General features: G+C 40.9%; 1 protein-coding gene across 1 annotated transcript in view; it reads left to right on the forward strand.

Annotated features, from left to right (window-relative positions):
- The window catches only part of LAMA5 (laminin subunit alpha 5), a 1,615,491-nt gene that overhangs the window by 1,060,258 nt on the left and 539,143 nt on the right, over nt 1–16,090 (forward strand). Inside the window, exons 40-43 of the mRNA XM_044090412.1 lie at nt 7,102–7,185; nt 8,078–8,308; nt 9,160–9,273; nt 9,490–9,617. Coding sequence (XP_043946347.1) covers nt 7,102–7,185; nt 8,078–8,308; nt 9,160–9,273; nt 9,490–9,617 — 557 coding nt within the window. The remainder of the gene's footprint in view (nt 1–7,101; nt 7,186–8,077; nt 8,309–9,159; nt 9,274–9,489; nt 9,618–16,090) is intronic.

Raw genomic sequence — 16,090 nt, forward strand, 5'->3', positions numbered from 1 at the left:
GGATGATTTTGATTGCTCTAGACTGGCCGCGCCAACACTGGTACCCCCTCCTGCGCAGTGTGTCATGGTTATCTCCATGGCACCTGCCTCAGACTCCTTCCCTGCTGTCTCAGCAGGAGAACCAGATTCTGCACCCTCAGCTTCCAATACTGAACCTTGCAGCCTGGCTAATTACTTAATCTCTCCTTTACCATCCATCAGCAAACCTGTGATGGATATCATTTTAGAGGCAAGGAAGCCTAGTACTAGAAAATCTTTTGCTGAAAAATGGAAAAGATACTGTGCCTGGAACCAATCTCAAGGGATGAGCACAACATCGCCCAATTTATCTCAGATTTTACAATACTTGACTGAGATGCTTCACAAGGGCCTGTCTTTTTCCTCCATTAAAATCCACATCTCAGCCATTTTAGCTCATTATAACACAGAACCTCCCCTCTTCTCTCCTCTACTGCTCAAGCAGTTCCTTAGAGGGGCCAAAAATTTGAGACCACCCAGGAGAGCTCCAACCCCAGCCTGGGACCTTAACTTTGTCTTGGGAAACTCACTCTACCTCCTTTCGAGTCAGCTGCTACTGCAGACTTAAAAATTCTTTCTTGGAAAACAGCTTTCCTTTTAGCAATCACTTCAGCTAGAAGGTTATCTGAATTACAGGCCCTTATGGCAGTGGAGCCTTTCATCATCTTTCATGCAGACAGGGTGTCCCTCAGAACCAATCTATCCTTCATGCCCAAGGTGGTATCCAGTGTGGCTCTTAATCAGTCCATTCATTTGCTAACCTTCTTTCCCAATCCACAGAATAAAGGGGAATGGATACTGCATTTCTTAGATGTGCACAGACAACTTAGATTCTACCTGGACAGGACTAAACCTCAAAGGAGATCTGAACAACTGCTGGTGACATTTGCTGCAGGGGCAGAGGGGAAGGCTATTTCAAAGCAAACCATTTCTAAATGGATAAGCCATTGCATTCATTTCTGCTGTAAGCACCATGGAAAACCTATCCCCCAGGGGATCAGACCTCACTCCACCAGGGCTGCACCTACCTCTACAGCCTTTCTCAGAGGCGTCCCTACCAGGGACATCTTAGAAGCTGCTACCTGGAGTTCTGTACATACCTTCACCAAGCATTATCATTTGCCAATTTTCTCTAAATCCAGAGCTGGCTTTGCCACTGCAGTCTTGCAGGGCCTTATAGCTGGCCCTAATGCTATCTAAATTCCTCCTCCCAACCATAGCTTTGGGAATCTACCCAAATGTAATGACTGCAACAGTGAAACATGAAGAACATAGTACAGTTGTGTACACTTATCATAAATGTAGATGTTCGAGTGTATTCACTGTTGCAGTCCTGGTTACCCTCCCTCCAGCCCCTTAACTTCGTTTGGCTATACCTCTGCTTTCCTTTACTATGCTTAAAAGCTTTTTTGGTGTATTTGCTTTTTTGTTGGAGGTATATCTTTGTGCTTTTATGTTTAATTGCTTCCCATTAGGGGGGCACCTGACATCTGGGGCAAGAAAAACTGATGTAATGGCGTCGGCTGCGTGTTTGATACCCCTGATGACCTGACATCATGGAAGAAGAAACAGCAACTGACGCAGGAACCAGGACTTTGTTAATCAGGCCGACTGAGGGCTACCTGCAAACAGATAACCCAAATGTAATGACTGCAACAGTGAATACACTTTAACATCTACATTTATGGTAAGTGTACACAACTATACTTTCTCTACACTTCCCTTTGTCTTATCTACTGCACCCAGGGTATTCACAAAATGTCTAGCTCCAGCCATTGCATTTTGCAGGCAGAGAAATATTCAAATATACTCATACTTGGACGATTATCTGATTCAGGCACAAAGCCAGGGATTGCTAAGAAAACATCTGGCATTCGTAAAGAAACTTCTAAATTCACTGGGGTACACCATAAACGAAAAGAAATCTCACCTAGTACCCTGCCAACAAATTGTATTCCTGGGAGCAAGCTTGAATACAACTTCCCAGATGGCTTTCCACACGCCAGAGAAGCAAGTTTTTTTAACAACCAAATTCAAACTACTGGCCACAAAGACCCAGCTATCTGCAAGGAAAATTCTGCAAGCCCTGGGGTTAATGGCCTCTTGCATTCTACTAATTCCATATGCAAGAATGCATATGAGGAAACTGCAATGGTATCTAAAAAGCCTATAGTGTCAACATTCTCAAGACCTGGAATCAATGATTCCTATCATTCCTTATATAAAGACATAGTTTCTTTGGTGGGCAGAGGCCTGCTACCACAACAAGGGGCTCCCTTTCTCTCTACCCCCCTGCCACCCAAACCCTAACAACAGATGCATCAGACTATGCATGGGGGGCTCACATGGCAGGACAATGCATTCAAGGCAAATGGAGCCCAAAGCAAATGCACCTGCATATCAATCAAAAAGAAATTATAGCTGTACAGAATGCTCTGACAGCTTTCAAAGGCCTTATTCTTCCAGGACAACTATTGGTAAAGACAGACAGCACCACAGTTATGTGATACATAAACAAGCAGGGGGGAACCCATTCCTACCCACTCTGCAGATTAGCCATGGCGCTGTGGAACACAGCCTTGAGCAACCAAGTGCACCTGTATGTTCAGTTCCTGCCAGGCAAACTAAATTCACTGGCAGATGACTTAAGCAGAAATGTCATGGACCCACAGGAGTGGAAACTGGAACCCAAAATATTCAAGCTTTTGAAGGACAGATGGGGGGCATCAGAGATGGACCTCTTTGCTTCCTCTCAGAACTATAAATTGAGCAAATACTGCACCAGAACTCCCCACAGCCAAGCTTGGACAGTGGATGCCCTGTCCTTTACCTGGGAAAGCCTCTCAATCTATGCCTTCCCCCTCTGCTCCTCCTCTCAAAGGTGCTATTAAAGATCAAACAGGACAAGCCAAGGACAATCCTGATTGCACCAGACTGGCCACGCCAGCACTGGTATCATCTTTTGTACAGTATGACAATAGTGCCACCTTGGCACCTGCCTCAGACCCCTTCCCTGCTGTCCGAGCAGGAGGGCTAGATTTTGCACCCTCAGCACCAGACCCTGAACCTAGCAGCCTGGCTCATCCCGTGATCTTATCACCAGCAACCCTCAGTAAGCAGGTGCTGGATGTCATTCTGGAAGTAAGGAGGCCTAGTACTAGAAAATCCTATTCGGAAAAGTGGAAAAGACACTGTTCCTGGGGCCAGTCTCAGAGGAATGGACACAACTGTGCCCAGCTTACCTCATATACTAGATTACTTAACAGAAATGTTCCACAAAGGCCTATCCTTCTCTTCAATTAAGATTCATGCCTCTGCCATCTCAGCTCATTACAACACTGAGCCACCCCTCTTATCTCATCCTCTAGTCAAACAGTTCCTGAGAGGACAAAATCTAAGACCCCCCCCCCCCCAGGAGAGCTCCCACTCCAGCCTGGGACCTTAACTTTGTATTGGAAAAGCTCACGCTTCCACCCTTTGAACCTGCTGCTACAGCAGAGTTAAAATTCCTCTCGTGGAAAAGAATTCTACTTCTAGCCATAACTTCAGCAAGAAGAGTGTCTGAATTGCAGGCCATTATGGCCGTGGGACCCTTCATTATCTTCCATGCAGACAGGGTTTCCTTCAGGACCAACCCTTCATTTATGCCCAAGGTGGTATCTAGCATGGCATTAAAACCAGTCCATTCATTTGCCAACCTTTTTCCCTAATCCTCAAAATAAAGGGGAAAGGATCCTGCACTCCCTGGCGTGCACAGGCAGCTTAGGTTTTATGTGGACAGGACTAAGCCTTTCAGAAAATCTGACCAGCTGCTAGTCAGCTTTGCTGCAGAGGCAGAGGGTAAGGTAATTTCAAAGCAAATCATTTTTAAATGGATAGCACACTGCATCCATTTCTGCTACAAACACCATGGGAAACAACCCCACAGGGGATCAGAACACATTCCACTAGAGCTACATCAACCTCTACAGTTTTTCTCAGGGAGGTCCCTACCAGGGACATCCCGGAAGATGTAACCTGTAGCTCTGTACACACTTTTACCAAGCATTACCACTTACCTATCTTTTCTAAATCCAGAGCAGGATTTGCCACAGTAGTCTTACAGGGCCTGATTGCCAGCCCTAATGCTTCTTAACTACCCGCACCCATCCTCAGCTTTGGGAATCAACCCAAATGTGATGACTGCAACAGTGAAACATGAAGAATATAGTACAGTTGTGTACACTTACCATAAATGTAGATGTTTGAGTGTATTCACTGTTGCAGTCCTGGTTACCCTCCCTCCAGACCCCTGACTTCTCTTTACTTCTACCTATCTTGTTTGTTTGGCATATATTACATCATTGGTATTTGCTTTTTGCTTGGGGTGTTACATACCATGTAAATGCTTCCTATTTTGGGGGCTACTGACATCTGGGGCAAGAAAAACTGATGTAATGGCGTCGGCTGCATGTTTTATACCCCTGACAACTAGACCTCATGGAAGAAGTGACAGCATCCGACGCAGAAATCCCAAGACTCTGGTATTCAGGCCGACTGAGAGCTACCTGCAGGCAGATAACCCAAATGTGATGACTGCAATAGTGAATACACTCAAACATCTGCAGTTATGGTAAATGTACACAACTGTACTTTTTTTGACCCAGTATAAAGAGCTTATCCTGCAACTTTTTTCTCCCTTTTGTTAACCCTGCTATAAATGTTGATGCCTGTTGCATTTACATAAACATATAATAATTCTTTAGCGTACCTTTTATTTTTCCAGTTCATGCTGTCCCTTCCCATCTGTCAGTCACATCTGGTAACTGAATTTTGATGACCATTTGAGTAACTCACTGGTCATAGCCATGCTTTGCTAATGACCGAGGGAGCAGGCATTCCATAGTTTCATAGGTAAGTACTAGGCTAGCTACCCTTATAGACCATTTTAAGCATAGCTAGTTTCCCTCTTGGTGCCTAAATTAACCAATCCCATTTAGTGTTAGGACTGGCCTTACTTATCCCATGATCAATAATTATATAGTACCCCTAGTGAGGATTACCAAGATCTTGCCAATCAGTGGGGTAAAGCATTTAGGTGTTGCATCTGCTCAGTCCTGGGTACATTTTTTGATTTGATTGTAATCAATACTTGTAGATCCAAATTGCGATTGAATTTGGACTGGGATGAGTTTTGTTTTACATGGATGGTGAGTCTGTCCCAGAGCAGCAGTGTCCTCTGCAAGGTATACCTGTCCCTCTAAACCATTCCTGTGATGTTGCAGAAGAGGTTTATATCGCTAGACTGAGTATTCCTGATGCTGCTCAACTTGTTGATATGCACTAAATCCATCAGTACTAGGTCAGAGGATGCCGTGCATGCCAGACACAGGTGACCTCTTTGCAGTCTGTAGGATACAAAGTACAGTAACAGGGCTTTGAGTCAGTCCATGTAGGACATGTTTAGAACTTGTATCCTTTTAGTAAAGTGTCTCTGTGGGCATTCCAGCTGTTTCATGTGTCTGGACAGAAACATGCCAAAGGGGACATTAAACTCAATGACTGGCTTAATGAGGGCTGAATAGAGCATAACAGTATATAAGTTGTTGTTTGTCTTTCGGCTTTTCCCAGTTAGGGGTTGCCACAGTGGAACTCCGGTCCGCTAATGATTGGCAGTAGGTTTTTACGGTGCCGAGTTGCCAGCTCGACGCCCAACCTTCAACGAAGACACAGCATAACAGTTGACAAATTAAAATACACAGTTAACAACTTAATTAAGGAAACATTGAAAGGTACAAGTATATAAAATGGTCTGTATCCCAATCAATAATTATTTGAAAGTACAAATTCTATGTCCTGGTGCGTAAGTCAGAGTCTGAGGTTTTAATCAGGTAAGTAAAGTAAAACAGTCAAAGGTAAGTCTGCTTCTCAGACTTGTCATCATTATTTTATTACGCCTCTGTTTGCAGTATTTTTTCTCATACACTGATGGTCTGTAGTAAACCGTTAAATAATCCCACCCTGTCTGATGTGTGTAAAGTAATGCTTGCTGTTTCAGTAAGCCTGGGTAGCCAGATAATCATTACCCAGGTTTCCTCTCCCTAGCGTTACAAGATAAGATGTCATTGGTGACTGACAGCATTCTTAAATGATGGCTGGTGTAAAGGGCAACATTAGAGTAAAATATTACAATGTTACACTTGTTTTACAGCATAAAGAACAACATTAGAGTAAAATATTACACCATTACACTTGTTTTATGGTATAAAGAGCAACACTAAAATAAAATATTACAATGTTACACTTGTTTTATGGTATAAAGAGCAACATTAGAGCAAAATATTACAATGTTACACTTGTTTTACAGTATAAAGAGCAACATTAGAGTAAAATATTACAATGTTACACTTGTTTTATGGTATAAAGAGCAACTTTAAAATAAAATATTACAATGTTACACTTGTTTTATGGTATAAAGAGCAACATTAGAGCAAAATATTCCAATGTTACACTTGTTTTATGGTATAAAGAGCAACATTAAAATTAAATATTACAATGTTACACTTGTTTTATGGTGTAAAGAGCAACATTAGAGTAAAATATTACAATGTTACACTTGTTTTACAGTATAAAGAGCAACATTAGAGTAAAATATTACAATGTTACACTTGTTTTATGGTATAAAGAGCAACATTATAGCAAAATATTACAATGTTACACTTGTTTTACAGTATAAAGAGCAACATTAGAGTAAAATATTACAATGTTACACTTGTTTTATGGTATAAAGAGCAACATTAAAATAAAATATTACAATGCTATATTTGTTTTATGGTATAAAGAGTAACATTAAAATAAAATATTACAATGCTACACTTGTTTTACAGTATAAAGAGCAACATTAAAGTAAAATATTATAATATTACACTTGTTTCGTACTTCGTAACATGAGTTAGTAGTGCCCTTTAAGGTAATGCTTAAAAAGAAGCTTTTTTCTGTGAAAAATATATGTAATGTGTAAAGTTGTCCTGAAAACTACTTTTACGTGTACACTTCAGCACACACTTATTTACCTCACCGCTTCCTTTTTTTCTCACTCTGCAGGGCAATCAGATGACAGTAGTGTATCGAGAGAAGATTTATTCTGGTCCAGGAGAGGTTCACCAAGGCCATGCCAAACTTGTAGAGGTGGGCTAAAAGCATGGATATTTAAAAAAGGGGGGGATAGGTCAATGTATGCTTATAGATAAAAACATGAAAACACTCACTTAAATGTTTTCACCTTCTCAGATTATTTGTCTGTATTATAGAGAAGAGATGAATCGAAAGAAAAATCTACACACACACACACACACACACACTTTTGCTTTAATGAGTTAGATGATGGACTTTTAATTGCATGCTTACATTGCAAAGACAAATGGAGGTACCATGTCCAGTTGTTAAATGTTCTGTGGTAATTGATTTCATGTTTGCCTTCCCTTTGTTTTCCTATTTAGGTACCTTTCTTGGCCCTTCCCCTAACTATAGGTGAAGATCTCAGGTTATGTAGTCTCTGAAACTTGTTACACATTTGCTATTGGTCAGTATCTCAGGCCTGCTAGTAAAGCATTGCTCCGTGTCCACATCTGTTCAGTCATCTTGCTTCTATTCATCAGCTGCAGGAGTGGGTTAGTGATGTTTTAATTATATGTGGATACGAAAGGGATTCAACCTTCCCTAGAAAGCATTGAACTGAGCAGCTTGTCCAAGATAGGATGGTTTCAGACCTTAAGCCATTTGAACAACCTGAGTTTGAACTAGCATCTTGAATATGGCTTGCAGACATCTTTTCTAAGTCTGTAGAGTGCTTTTAGCCCAGCTGACTTGCTCACAATCCCCAGGGCTACAAAGTGATGTACTCTCTGTTTCAGATCTATAGTTGTCTATGTAGCCCTCCCACAACACATAAGGGTAATCACCAACAGTACTTTACAGCATGCTAATTTTTATTTAAGATCTTGGTATTTTGTTACGATGCACATTGTAGCATGTCTAAGTTTCACTGTTTTTTTTTTTCAATTATATTTTTCATTTTTAGGACAGTTTTAGGCATTCTCAGACTCACAATCCTGTCACTAGGGAAGAACTGATGATGGTTTTGGCAAACCTGGAGGCGTTACACATTCGCGTCCTTTACTCACAGAATTCTAAATATGTTATGCTGAGTCGTCCAGTTCTGGAATATGCCTCGGAAACAACTGTGGGAACTGCAGCCAAAAATGTGGAGATCTGCTTGTGCCCAGCAAATTACAGAGGGGATTCTTGCCAGGTGGGTGGGCTGATTCATGTAGCTTTTGTGTAGTGATTATGTAATGTGTAACGTCCATCAGCTATGTGCAGCAGTTTATCTACTGACATAGTATGTGGCTAGATCTGTATCTCAGTGCATGCTTTTTCACTTGCATGCAATAATACATAACTAGCCGCTGTAGCTACATTCAATGAAAACAGAGAAAAATGAAAAAATCTATGGCTCACGATTATCACTTCACATAACCACTAAGCTTTTCTTAATACCCACCAAAGACTCGTTCCCCTAATATTTATAAATAAACAGATTCAGTATTGAAAATGGGGTGGGGGGGTTCATATTTCAGCTTCACTGTCACCTAGTGATCAAACAAAATGACTATAGTCAACCACAAATGGGAAAGAACTTGCTTGTTTATTTTTATTTGTATACTATTTGGTAACAGGGTAGGTGGACTCGTCCAATAACCCTTTTTAGCTTGCTGTCCACATAGTGCAGATTTATCTATGTACAACAGTACTCTTTGAGGAAGGAGTAAAGAGAAAGAGAAAGTTAGCCATCTTCCCAGTCATGGTCAGTGACAGCAAACAGCTCAGAAAAAGAAAGTGGATTAAACAGCGGAGGTGCTTTCTGTATAGTATGTAATGTTGATTGTTGTGGAACAAACATTGAGTGGAGTAATGCATTCCTACTGCATGACAGTGCTGAAAACAGTATAAGTTTGTCAGGCTGTAACAGGCTGTCTAAGTTAAGGAGTTTTGCTAGAAGACAATTAGTTTTCCTAACTTCTGTGTTTCATTCTCATGTTTGTATTGTAATGTTTTATGTTCACTTTTGTAGTTTCTAAAATTTTTGCTGTTTTGTAATAGGAATGTGCTCCTGGATTCTATCGAGATACCAAAGGCCTTTTCCTTGGCAAATGTGTTCCATGTAATTGCAATGGTCACTCAGACCAGTGTCTACCAAGTTCTGGCATCTGTGTGGTGAGTAGCATTGGGTTATACCCTTTCTTTCCAGGCTGTATGTGGGGTAAGGGATTCATCTGCATTCATTGCAGGTTGAAACATTCTCAATCAGGCTTTTCAGAAAGAGATCTTATCTGAAGTTGTGTAAACCGTAAAATAAAACGGTGCTTTATCTATATGATTTTGTTTAGTTTTGCAGTAATTCTTTTGAAACTGCTGTCTGTTTTGTTGTAGAACTGCCAGCACAACACAGCTGGGGATCGCTGTGAGAGATGTAGGAGTGGGTTTGTTGGCAATGTCACAGAAGGGCAGCCACTGACCTGTCTGGGATGCCCATGCCCCCTTCAGACTGCTTCTAACAAGTAAGTAGCTGTCAGAGATCTACTATGGACCTAACTGCCAGTACTATTTGTGTATGTGTACTTGTGCAACAATGTAATGTAGAAAGTGGGAGGAACAGTAACAATTCATTATGTCTCAAGATTCACAAAGTCAGAAACTCTCTACCTTTTCATAGGTAAATACTAGGCAAGCTGCTTTAGTGGGCCATTTTAAGCTTAGCCAATTTCTTTTTCAAAGGTGAGAATCAAACCCTGTACTTTGTGTCTCTCGTCTGGTCAAGATAAAAAGAGATGGACATTTGTGGGTTCTGTCCAACCAGCTTTATTACACAAACACATCAGAAATGAGGCTTTGTAACTTAAACTTGAATAAACTTATAAACAGACTGGCTACCACACTCATACATACTAACACAGAGGCTGTTCTGTCAAAATGGCACTGCTGCCTGCACACGTGCTCTGTATTTATGTGCACGTGCTACATCTGAAAATGTCTCTTAAAGGTACATACACACGCTCTGATCTACAACTTTCACTTTGAGAAATTGTCCTTATACGAAATGACAGTATTCAATGACATGCAATTTACAGAAATTATCTTCGACATGCAATTATACAGAACTAATTATTTGACATGCAGTCATACAAAATCAGAGACATAGAAAACAATTATGTTCAAGTTGCTGTGTTTTACACCAGGTCAGCCTGAACATGTAACATAAAACTCAAAACTGAATCTAGCAATGGGAACTGTCTTCAAGGAATTTTCAACTTTGGGGACATCTGGGACATCATCAGGAACAGGAATGGATAATGCAACATGTTCCTTGGTATGAACATTGTCTGGGTTGGTCTGAGATCTAGAGTCTGCATCACAGGTACGATGCTGAGATATCGTTTCTGATACAGGAAGAAGATGTCTGCGGTTTCTCTTGTACTCTATACCCTCAGATTCTACTATGTAGGATCTCATCTCAGTATGTATACATTTCACTTGATCAATTTGATTAAAGCCTTTCGCCATTTGCATCCTCACTGTCTCTCCTCCTTTTAACGGACAAGGAAATCTGCTCATTTTATCATAGCTAGACTTCTGAGAAGAACGCTTCTTAAAAAGTTGGACTTTGATTGCTCTGTTGGTTTTAGTATTAGGCACCAACAAACTAGAACTGATAGGCAAGGTTGTTCTGGTTTGCCTAGAAAAAAGTCTATGTGCAGGTGAACCTAGTAGATTGTCATGGGGTAGGGGTAAATTTCTGTGACAGTAAATTCAAGACGATATCGGTATTGTCATGCTTTGACCTTTCTGTGCTTTATGTTCAGCCAGGCCGTTTGACTGAGGATATTCAGGACTCCTAGTAACATGGATAAATTCCCACTCTTTAGAAAATGTCTGAAATAATTGACTGGTAAACTGAGAACCGTTGTCAGAAGAAACTTTGTGTGGACCACCATGAACTGAGAAATGACGTTTCATCTTAGCAATAACAGCACTGGATGCTAGGTTACGTAGCAAATCGATCTCAAACCAGTCTGAATAACAGTGCACCAACACTAAGTAATGTTGACTGTTCACTCAAATATGTCAGTTGCTACTGTTGACCAAGGTAGTTCAGGAATTGGGCTTAGCTGAAGTGGTTCTTTTTGCAAATGTGGCTTAGTACTGTTGCACACTGAACAAGATGAAAGCACTTTATCAATGTATTTTGCTAGAGAAGGCCAAAATACTAGTCCTCTCACCCTTCTTTTGGCTGAATCGGAATCTGGGTGGCCACGATGTAAAATCAGAATGTATTCACACTGTAAGGAAGTAGGAACAACAACGTTTGGACCTTTGAAAATTATGCCATCTTCCATCAGCATCTCATCTCTGTATGGAAAGTAAGGTTGTACTTCTGGCAGTACACTGGATTGCTTTGACGGCCATCCTACTTTGATGAAGTGGTTGAGCTTTTGCAAAATTGGATCAGTCTTTGTATGATCTCTAAGCTCATCAAGTCTCATGGTAGAAAAATTACACACTTCCATGACATTGAAGTCAAAATTCTCTGTATCAAGCTGTTCTGTAGTGTTTCTGAGTGATCTGGATAAGGTGTCAGCCAGATAAAGAAGTTTACCTTTTGTATAGACCATTTTGAAATTGTACTTTTGCAATTTAAGCATCATTCTTTGTAGTCCTGCTGGAGTGGAATGCATAGGCTTCTTTAAAATAGTAACTAGAGGTTGATGGTCAGTTTCTATCTGGATTGCTCAGTCATAAATATAATCATTTATTTATTTATTTATTTTATTTTACATTTGTTGACAGGGAAAGTCCGACTGGATATGTGTTCATTTTCAGTGGAGGCCAGGGGAGCAAGGCTCCAAAGAACATTAACAAGAATTATATAAACATATTATAATGTTTTTTTTAACTAATAAAACTTAATTAACAGTGAACTATTAAGACACATTAAAACACATTTATAAGCAGATTATCGAAACCGTACATTCCTAACAAACTAATAAAACTTAATTAACAGTGAACTATAAGACACATTTAAACACATTTATAAACAGATTGTAACAGCAGTACATTCATAGGTAGGGTAGAGATATTTAGCCTAGGCAAATTCTTCATTTGGAAGAGTTTGAAGAGAGAAAGACACAGCAAGAGGGATACAATAGTTATAGGCTTTAAAGTGATCAGTAAAGCGGGGAACAGGAATCAGTCGGGATTAGAGCATGGGCAGAGCCATTGTGATTTTATGAAACTTTTAGTTGTTTCTTGAAAAGAGGCGTGGATGTAAGGGATGTTAGTTCTCTAGGCAGCTTATTCCAAGAGTAGCCAATGGAGTTAGAGAGCAGGCAGAGTAGAAACAAGTACTCTGTTGGCTGATCTTAAGGTTAAATGATTTTGGTAAGGGCTAATAAGGTTTTTGGGTATGGGAGTATTTGAGGGGTGATGCAGGATCTTGTGAGTGATTGTGAGTTGCTGAAAAAGAAGCTGGTTTTGCAATTCAAGCCTTCCTAGAAGTCTGAGCTTTTTGCAGTGGTGGGTACGAAATGGGGCATCTATGGCAAATCTAGATATATTGTTATAAGATGTTACCAATTTATTGATATTGCTTTTGGAGAGGTTTGTATAAATTGGGGAGGCATAGAGGAGGGTAGAAATTAGGTGAGTTTGGGCAATAGTAGTCCTGGCTGAGGATGTGAGAAAGGGTTTAAGTCTGTAAAGGGAACCAAGTTTTCTATTAACTGATTTAATAGTTAGGTTAATATGTGTGTCAAAGTTAAGATTATGATTGATTGTTACCCCTAAAAGTTTGGTGGTTATGTCAGGAGCTATTTTGGTGGCATTGTTAGATATGACTGTGAAGTTGATGTCTGGGGATTTCTGAGTGGGGGTGAACAATAGTAATTTAGTTTTTTTAGGGTTAAGGAGGAGACAGCATTCATGCAACCAGTCTTCAACTAAGGTGAACATTTTTTGGGTCCTGGATTGAAGTTGGGAAGGTGAGGAGGCGGCACAGATTAAAGTTGAATCGTCAGCGTATTTTATACAGGTGGCTTGTGGAAGGGAGGTTGTCAGATCATTAATGAAAATAGTAAAGAGGAGTGGTCCCAAGATAGATCCTTGTGAGACTCCCGAGTGTAATAGGGAGGAGAGAGGATAGTTCCTTGTCCCAGAGGACTGCTTGTTGTCTGTTTCCTAGGTAGGACTTAAACCATTTCACTTACTGTGTATCTAATGAGAGAGATTTTAGTATATCTATCAATAGTTCATGGTTCACCATATCAAATGCTTTGGAGAGGTCAATAAACAGGGCAGAAGACAGAAGATTGTTATTTCAATTTTTATTTATACAGTCTGAAAAGGATAAGAGAGCTGTGGTGGTGCTATGATATGGTCTAAAGCCATTTTGGCAGTCTACTAGCAGGTGATTTTGGAGGAGATGCTTCAGAAGCTGACAATGAATACATCTCTCCATAATTTTTGCTATAGGTGAAAGTAGGGCTATAGGGTGGAAGTTTGAGAGTTCATTTGAGTTTCCTCCCTTGTGGAGTGGGATAATATGTGAGACTTTCCAGATGTTTGGGATGGAACATTCTGTAATGGTTCTGTTAATTAGGATGGAAATGGGGAAGGCATGTACTCCAGCTGCTAATTTTAGGTATTCCGCCAGAAGTAGATCAGCTGATGGGGTGCAAGGTTTAAGTTTCAGAAGTAGGGTACGTATGAGAGATGTTATAATGGGCTGTATTTGTAATAGGGGTAGTATATTAGTAGGCACAGGAGGGTTAGAAGTGTACAATGACGGTAAGGAACTGGCTAGAGATTGAACAGTTTCTGAGAAAAAATTGTTAAAAGTGTCAGCAATTTGGATGGGAGAATGTTGAGTCAAATTAGAGGGGGTAGGTGTTTTAGAGTGACCAGGATGAAGTAATTTATTTATTCCTGACCAGAAGTTTTGTGGGTTTTGATGTTGGGTTTGTTGGAATTGTAGGTAATAGATGTTCATCATGTTTCACTGTTGCAGTCATTACTCTTGGTTTATCCTGCTGGCAGGCTACACTCTAGCGTCGGTTGCTGTCGCCTCTTCCCTGACGTCAGTGCGCCAGGGGTATAAAAGATGCAGCCAACGCCATTTTCTTCAGTCTTTCTTGCCGCGCGGTGCCCAAAGCAAAAGCAGTTCGCAAGTGCCGGTCAGCCGACTCCTGAGATTTTCAATCCAAATTTCAGAACCAAAGTCTTCATTAAAGCTAAGTACCCCATTGGGGAAACTTTTTTCTTGCTCCAGACCAATGTCAGAAAAAGTTAACAATTGTATTTCTTGTGGGAAGCAAATACCTCATAAGGATTTTTACTCTGACTGTATTCCTTGCCTAGGCCCTGACCACAACGTTGCTAGCTGTCAGTTTTGTGCTAGATTTAACCAACGCACTATCAAGCGTCAGTTTGATTTTGCATTTCATTACTTTGGCCAAAGATTTAATTATATAATGCCATCGGACCAGCCAACAACCGGAGTTTACAAAAAACGCAAGGATAAGGAAAAGGATAGGCATCCGAGGTCCAAAACCGACGACGAAGCCTCTGCTAGGCCAGTCGCCGGTTCTCAGTGAGGTGCTTTCACAACCCCTGGCTCACTACCTCAGAGCCACAGGTCACTTCCAACTCCCACGTGGAGCCGACTGGGCCTCTGGAAACTCAAGGTATTGGACCCTCGGAAATCATTCCCTCAGATGGGTCCGGAGCCGCTGAGTAGGCATTGGCTTCTGAGAGTGTCTTCAGACCTACACAACTATATATTAAGCCATCTTCAACTTCAAAGACAAAGACTAAAGCAGCTCTAAAGACAAAGAAACAAGTACAGCATTCTCCTTCTCAGACTTCCATGCCTAAAAAACAGATGCTCAAAATAGCTGAAGACCTAATTAGTTTGATCAGGGGCTCCCATCCCCCTCCTGATAAGAGTCCTAGGCAAGAGACAGAGTATGATTCTTCTGATCAGGTTTCTATTTCCTCTGATTCCTCTTCTGAACAGGATTACTCCATGCTTCCCTATGAGGATTCTGATGCTGAAGAATCCATTCCTTCAGTCTCTCCTCCTGAGGATTATTCTTTTGGGGAAACCCTGCATACCATGAGAGAGCATTTCCACTGGGAGAGCCAAGATTATTCTGAATCTAAGAAAAGGCTCAGAGACTTTCTGCTACTTCCTCAGCACAGACCCCTTGCTATTCCACCTGTTCTGGACATTATAGATGATGTATTTTCAGAGTCCGCCTGTCCCTGACTCTTTACCCCCTGCACCTGTTAAGCCAGACAGATACTACAGGGTCCCGGATTCTCATAAATTCCTATATAAAAACCCTGCTGCTGACCCAGAAACTATATCTCAGGGTCCCAAAGGGGTTAAAGTTTCCACTGCAAAAAACCCTGTCCCCTCTGATAGGGATTCTAGGGCTCTAGACAGATGGGGGAAAAAAGTCTACACTTCTGCTAGGGCTTCAAATTGTCATCATATGCTTAAATATCAGCAATATTTAATGTCACTGCTTAAACAGAAAATGTTGGCAAATACTGACTGTTCAGAGAACAAGGAATTGCAGGATTTATTGCATGCAGGTGAACAAGTAGAAAAGCCTACTTTGCAATGTGGTTATGATTCACTGGAGGCCTCTTGCAGGGCCACTGTTACAGGTTCTGTTATTAGGAGGCATGCTTGGTTAAAGGAACAGAATCTGCCTGATCATGTTAAAGCAAAATTATTAGATGCACAATTACAGCATGATACTTTGTTTGGTACTAAAGCAGAAGAGGTGTTGAAAAAAATGGAGGATAAAGCAAAATCCATGCAGACAGTCAAGGATTTCTTACAGGTACAGCCACCCAGGTTTAGCAGGAACTGGCCCTCTAAAGATTGGTCCTTTCCAGTGTCAGACAGACCACAAAGAGGCAGATACAGGCATCCCAGAGCAGATCTCAGCCCCAAGGCTCATACAGG

The sequence above is a fragment of the Protopterus annectens genome, chromosome 12.part0 (genome assembly GCF_019279795.1).
Source record: "Protopterus annectens isolate FY-2018-M chromosome 12.part0, PAN1.0, whole genome shotgun sequence".
Taxonomy (NCBI): Eukaryota; Metazoa; Chordata; order Ceratodontiformes; family Protopteridae; genus Protopterus; species Protopterus annectens.